At 55.1% G+C, this 7,057-nt stretch overlaps 1 protein-coding gene across 1 annotated transcript; it reads right to left on the reverse strand.

Moving 5' to 3' along the window:
- Positions 1-5,456: 5,456 nt before the first annotated feature.
- LOC104397557 (inhibin beta C chain-like) lies at positions 5,457-6,212 on the reverse strand. The gene has a single exon (XM_010007546.1). It carries the CDS (start codon positions 6,210-6,212, stop codon positions 5,457-5,459), a length of 756 nt encoding a protein of 251 aa, XP_010005848.1.
- Between the last annotated feature and the right edge of the window lie 845 nt (positions 6,213-7,057).

Genomic DNA, 7,057 nt, shown 5'->3' on the forward strand with positions numbered 1-7,057 from the left:
GCTCCCGGCCGGGCACCCGCTGGGCCCCCGTGGCCCGGTGGGGTCGTTGTCTCCCTTCTTTGGCCCACGGGCCAGTGGGGCCCTTCCCCAGCGTTACGGGCGTGGGCGCCGGGGGAACATCACTCTCTTTATCTCACCTCGCCTTGAAATGATGGAGAGATAGCAGGATTTCAGGTGCTCCATTCCTCGAGGGAGCGAGATGAAGCAGGAGTGATCCCTGGCACCTTGGCAGGCTAGGAGGGTGCAGGCCTGGGGGCTGCTATGGCCCCTCATTCATCATCACCTACTTTGTGAGGTCAGAGCTGGAGTGCCACTGGGCCTGCAGTGCTCCCGTACAACCTTGCCCACCAAGGTCCCACTGCAATGGGACAGCTAGATGGAGGTGGAGACCAAACCTTCCTTTCTCCCCAGGTTGCCTGAGACCAACTGCACCCCATGAGTCTACCTGCAGAACCAGAGGTGCTAGGTGCCAGCTATATCTCTAAGGTGACCTTGTCCACAGTGGGCATGCTCTGAAACCTCTTCCTTCCCCTTAAGCTAGTCCTCCCCTTCTTCCAGGTGATCCCATTCAGCTGGTTAAGGAGCTGAGCCTTCTCATTTCCACTTGGAAATCCTCCTGCATCCCCATCTTACAAGTCACTGAGGTGCTCAGCAATCCTTGTCGGGCTGCCCTGGCAAGTCCCCAGATGCGTTCCTTGTTTAGCTACCACATCTGTGGCTCAAAAAACCTTCTCCCACCCCAAAAGCTCCCACGGCTGCTTGCCCCATGGCCATAGCCTGACTGCTATCCTAGCAGTTCTCCCAGCCATGTCCCAGTATGGCACCAGTGCCTGTAGTTCAGTCTGCTATTCACCATCCAGATGTTTCTCCGTTGCATCAACTGGCCACCACTGGTGGAGAGGGTGAGGATAAGATGCACTGCAGGGCCTGATAGCAATTGTCATTTGCATACAGACACATACTCCACAGCTGCCACCACAGCTGTACATCCCCATGGGGGCAAAGTCAAGTCTCATGTTTCATTTGTGTCACTGAATAGAAGGCAACCAGAGAGCTGGGGCTGTAGCAGCTCAGAAAGCAGATTGCAGAGAATTCTGCTCCCTTCACCAAATGGGTCCTATGCCCCAAAGAGTCTAGCCCCTTCCCCTGAAACAGCCTAGCCTAGTCTAGCTCTCAGGATCTGCAGATAGCCAGGTCCTGTCACATGTGAAGGGAAGGCAAAGCAATGGTTGTACCTGCACCAAGGGAAGCAGGAGAGAATGCCAGTGTCTGAATGAGAGCAAGAAATGGGGCCTGGGAGCTCCAAGGATTGAGGAGGGGAGGAGGAGTACTTAAAAGGAAGTTAATTTCTCACCCAACAGCTCTGGTCTTCTTTGTTGTTTGTTTTTACAAAGAAGGTCAGTTCCCCTCTGTGCCACAGTGGCTAAATGTAGGGGAAGAGCCAGGCTGGCCCTAGGTGCAAGCAGCTATTTCAGGGAAACAGGTCTTTGCCCACCTGTCCCTAGCCAGAACGTGACAGCATGGGTCAATGTCAGCAGGGCACAGTGGGGAGGCAGCATTACTTCCTTCAGACCTCTTTAGGCCTGGGGACTCTGCTCCTTCATGCAGCTCTGCCCCCTCTCTTTGTCTGCCCTAGTCCTCACTCCGTGACTGCTGAGAACTTGAGTTCAAAGCTATGAACCCCCTGTCTGGACAGCACCATGAGAATTCCACGCCTGAGATGGTGGCCTCACGAAGCCTTGCAGCCTGGAGCAGACAGGACAAGGGGACCACGAGGGCTGGAGGAGTGGGGCATGGCATGGCAAAGGGCTGTTCCTGGGTGCTCCTGCAAGAGGAGAGCCTACTTGGAGGGAGCGCTTCCACACCCTGTTCATGGTCAGCTCCACAGCTGACCCCAGATGCACTTCTCTTGGGAACATGATCATTCTCACCCTGCCCCAGTGCTCAGCTGCTCACAGCTCCTGTGAGCTCCATCCTGCTCTCCAGGATGATGCTGCCTGTGTCTAGTGTAAGCTTCAAAGGTGATAGGAGCTGTGCCACATGCCCAGCCTGACATCAGAGCCTCTTAGTAGGATTACCACCTCTGTGGGCCCTCTGCCTTCCTCAGCATTAGCCTGTCCTCCCAGTGCCCCTGTGTGTCATTATGCACCGCAGATGTCTAGTATACCACAAGAGTAGCTTTGTGGCATGACTCATGCCACAGCTCTGGGAAATACCCTCTCCACTGGCTGTATGGGTCCCCCAGAGCAGAGGGACAACATGGGGATTACAGTGAGAGAGATTTCAGGAGATACGTCAGCTACCAGCCATGGCCTGCAAAAGACTGTTCCCTGCCTCAATTTCCCTTCCCTGTCCTAGTCTGAGATTAGTTCATTTCCCTGGCAGCTATCCCCAACACAGCAAGGGGTGAGGAGTGTCTCTGCTCCCCCAGGAGGCCCATGCACACAGGAGAGGTGGTGATGTCTGCACAGTTCCCTCCTTCTTCTGGCACGCGGGAGAACAGCTTGCTGTGTCTTCTGGGGTGCTTCCAGACTGCTGCAGTGGATTGAGTCCCACAGCATTAGCGCTAAGGCAGGGCCGAGGTGGTGAGTGCAGGTGAGAGGGGTTGCCTGTATACCCATTTTGTAATAGGCATAAGCGGCTCAGCAGATTTACTCCTGAGCTGAGTGTGACCCCAGCTAAGCTGTCAGGAAAGGCCTGCCAAGGCACTGGGCACCGTGAAGGGCCAGCCCAGCCACCCACACCACTGCATCCTGGGGTTTGCGGACTTGCCCCAAGACCACCCACCACTTGACAAGGGGCCAACTATGGCAGACAGGCGTAGGTCCATTTTGTCGCTATCTTTGAGCCTCCTGGGTGGAAACAATGCTTAATTAGGTCCCCCCCACCAGTGGCTCTCAACTGCCACACTCCCAACCTTGCAACGTCTTCCACCCCATGGTTAATATTGGCCTCCTGTTTAGGAAAGTTAAAGCGGCTCAGATGATCACCCAGATTAAAGACTTAACAGTGCCACCACAGCCAGCTCAGCATTTCAGGTCTGGGCTGGTGGGTCAGTGTGTCAGTGAGTCAGCACATCGTGCACACGCCTGTGGACAATCTCCCCAGAGACACATGGAAACACAGTCAGTACAACAGGGAAGACTGTGTTGTTTGCAAGGGAAAACATGATACCTGGCATCTTTGTGGGATGCTTCTCCGCCTGCCCCCCACTAGTTGCATTGACTAGAGCAAGACTGTCAACACAGGAAGCAGAGAGACTCTAATTCAACTGTGCACATCCCTGCGTGCTTACCTGAAATTCATGCCTGCAACTCTCAGCATGTGCATGGCAGCACATGCTCCTGGAGGCATGTATACCAGCAAATTATCCTGGTGTGTTGGCAATGCATGTGGCTGGGGCTGTGGGAGTGCCCAGAAGACTGAAGCATCCTGCAGGTGCAGTCAGCTTTTCCCCACAGGTGGACATATTTTGAGGATTATGGGTAATGGCCATGCTGCCCCTGCAGCCTGGGGGGATGCCCACTGTGGCCGGCTGATGAAAGCTGCCCTTTGTCCGCTTGCAGGGTGCAGCACAGGGTCAAGCTGGGAAAGCAAGTGGGGTTGTCCCCAGATAAAAGGGCCCCAAACTGAGCTTTGAGCGAATGCTTGCGCAACAAGGACCCAAGCAAGCCATGTGGGATCCCAGACGGATGAGCAGGGGGCATTGTCTCCCACTCCTGAAGCTTCCTACCCCAAATTATGCAGGAGACTCCCCATCATCCAGAAGCTTGGGCATAGCCAGATTCTGTGGCTGGCTGCTATGGGGTTGAGACTGGGGCCACTGAGTGGTGGTTAGGAGAGCACAGGAGAAGGGATTGGGGAGGTCAGTGAGGCATGACTAGGGTACAATCTCTGCTATTTACAATGCAGGCACAGGATTTGGGGGGCGGACTGTAGCTCCAGAGCTGTGGTATTTTGAGCTCATTCAGGACTGATCCAGGTGGAGAACAGCATCTTCAGGTTGGGTTATGCCCCCCAGCAGTACCTGCCCTGATGGGAAACAGCTTCTTTGATGCTCATATTACAGGCCATCCTTCTCCAGCCCCCAGTGAGGTGGCACTCAGTTCCCAGGCCCTGCCCTATTCCTGAGTCTCCCATCCAGGGGGAAGAGCCCCCTGCATAGCCCTGCTAACACAGGGTCTCAGCGTGCAACACCCCATAGTAGTCAGGGAGCCCTAGAAGCACTACAGCTCCTCTCACATCCCAGCACAGCAGTGCTGCCCAAAGCTGATAATGGCTTGCAGCTCCTGCACTGCTCCAGCCCCAGAACCCAACATCCTCCCCAGCCAAAGCCTGAGGGGGCCAGCCCAGAAGTAGGACCTTCTGGCAAAGCAGGACCATTTTCCCCACCCCATTAACTCAGGTGGTGCCAGGAGAAAGCAGTCAGAGCCTGGATGTTGCATTTCCACCCATTTATTGGGGAAGCTGTACCAAAGTATTAAAATAAATTAAAAGCACAGGCCTCATGGATGCATTGCATACATGAGTGTCAGGAAGGCAAAGGCAGAGTGGGATCTTCAGTAGAGTGGTGAGTAGACAGGATGGAGCACCAGGGAGTCCCAACAGCTGAAGAGACCTCTACTGTGTAAGTAGTAATAGCTGTAAAACTAGAGGTAAATACCTTTAGTATGGTCTTAAAGGCAAAGTCTGAGTCAGACCTCCTTTTAAGGAGACACTGGGCTAGAAAAGACCTGACTGTGGGGTGGGCAGGGAAGAAAACCACAAAACTCAGGAAAATGAAAGGGAAAAAAAAAAATAACTGGCTAGGAAGCAAGGTCATCCTTCACAGCTCCATGCCCTTCTGGGAGCAGAGGACTATGTCCAGTCATTGCAGTTTTGGTCTTCTTGACAAAGTCATACCCTTCATCCTTATCTTCCAGGCCCGTTATTTGTGCCTCATTCAACCTGTCCCAAACAACAGGCCCAAAGTAGGGGAGAAAAGTGGGACTGCCTCTCATCCTCACGTTTCTCACTTGGAGGAAACAGACCCTTTCCCACATCCTACTCTGCTCTCAAGGAGGCTGAGTCCCAAGTTGTCACCAAACACTCTCGATGTGAACAAAGCAGAGGCCCCTCACCCCACACACAGAGATTAACACAACCACCAGAAATGTGGGATCAACTTAGGAACGGAGGGATGCTGCCAGTTAGGGCATGGATGCCCAGAGTCACCAACCACGCACAGCTCAGATTCAGGTAGTCTTATGTGGCCTAGGCTCTGTCCCCCAGAGAACTCTTTACCGGGTACTATCTGGCAACAACCCCTGCTCCTTCTGATGAGACCTTCTCCCTCCCTCTCTTTCCAAAGGGGGAAAATTGCACCATGGTCTGACTCCAGCTCCATCCCACCTACCCCCCCTCCCGCCCCAAGACAGTTCTGGCGAAGGAGGGTACCCAGAACAGCTCCCCAAACCCTAGCTACAGCCACAGGCATCAACAATCATGTCAGGGATGTCGGTCTTGACAATATTGCTATTGCGATCAAAGTAGAGGACAGAGAGCGGGCGTCGTCGTGTGGGCACACAACAAGAGTGCCCCGATGCCTGGATGTTGTTAGCTTTGACAAGGTTGAAGACAGCTGTGTGGAAAGAAGAGGCCATCCCAGGGCTGCCTGCCACATGCATAGGGCATTGGCCCACACAGTAGTTTATCTGATAGCCCTCAGGCTTAATGATCCAGTCGTTCCAACCGATGTCTCGGAAATCCACGTAGTAGTCCTTGCGGCAGCAGAAGTTGGAGTTCTGACTGCAGCGGAGGCTGCGCTTGGCCACATGGTGTCCTGGGTCCTGCACCTTTGCTTCGGCCACCAAGAAGGGCTGATGGGACCAGCTGGCATTAACTATTGCTGTTATATCACCCCTGTCCCCATGGCTTTCCAGTTCTAGCCGCAGGGTCCTGCGCCTTCCCCCAAAGAACCTCTGCATGGCAGGCGTGAGGGTGAAGGCACGCCAGCCACTGCCCTTAGCACTCAGTCGCCTCTCGCTCAGCAATGTGCGATTGCCTCCCACCAAATCACCTTCCTCACCAGCAAGGAAGATTCTCAGGGTGAGGCTGGCTACCACGTCTTGGGGAACTCGAAGATAGAGCCAAAGCTGAGCCTGAAGGATATGAATGTCCTGGTCTTGCATATCGCTGAACTGGAACTGCAGCCCCAAGCCAGAGGAAGACATGGGCTCTGATGGGAAAAAAAGTGATGAGGAGATGAATGGTGCAGGATGCTAGGGAAGGTAAGGCTGCACCACCATCCTGCACATTAAGGTCAATCTCTTTCAGCTTCTTCTCAAGAAAGACCTACAACCTTCCCTCCCTCTACAGGCCCCTCAGTCTGTCCCTCTCCCTTCCTTGGGAATGCTTCCACGGGGGGGGAGTGGAGTTGGAATGGGGGACTGTCCCACCCTACCTGGCAGAATGGGCACAGAAGGGTATACTTGCTCCCACCTTGCCCCTTCTGGCTTTTTCCCTTTGCTTGCACACTGCAAGGCTGGAGAGTGTTTCCAGCCACATGCAGCCCCCCCCGCGTTGCCCCCATCCTTCAGGATGGGTACAGGCATCGCAACACTTCAGGTGTCAGGTCCCTACTGGCCAATGAAGAAGAGGGACCACGTCTCCTTCTCCTAGGCTGAGCTTTGCTGCATCAGCAGCGCTGCGCTGCCACCAATGATTTAATCGCAGCCTGCATGGCTCCAGGCACCCTGACCCCACTGCAAGGAGGCAGATGGCCGGGACCCTGGCCCCAGAAATGCTGCAGTGCCTTGAGGTTCAGGGTCTGCGCATCCTTGAGGGTCTCCACCAGCCCAAGGCAAAAAGACCCTGCCCCCAGGGGTCGGCCCAGCAGCGACCTGCCCAAGGTCTCCCGCAATCTGTCCCCGGGCGCAGCCCATCTCTCCCGAGCCCTCTCGGTGGCCCTGGCCCTCAACGGCCGCGTGTGGGCGACCCCAGGGGTCGTCCCCGGCCGCTCGCGGGTCCCGCGCACCCACCTGGCTCCGCGAAGCTGATGATCTCGTAGCCCCGATCA

Source organism: Chaetura pelagica, unplaced genomic scaffold (assembly GCF_000747805.2).
Source record: "Chaetura pelagica isolate M959 unplaced genomic scaffold, ChaPel_1.0 scaffold610, whole genome shotgun sequence".
Lineage (NCBI taxonomy): Eukaryota > Metazoa > Chordata > Aves > Apodiformes > Apodidae > Chaetura > Chaetura pelagica.

Coding starts and splice junctions, on each gene's coding strand:
- LOC104397557 (XM_010007546.1), bottom strand. CDS start 6,212: ATGTCTTCCTCTGGCTTGGGGCTGCAGTTCCAGTTCAGCGATATGCAA.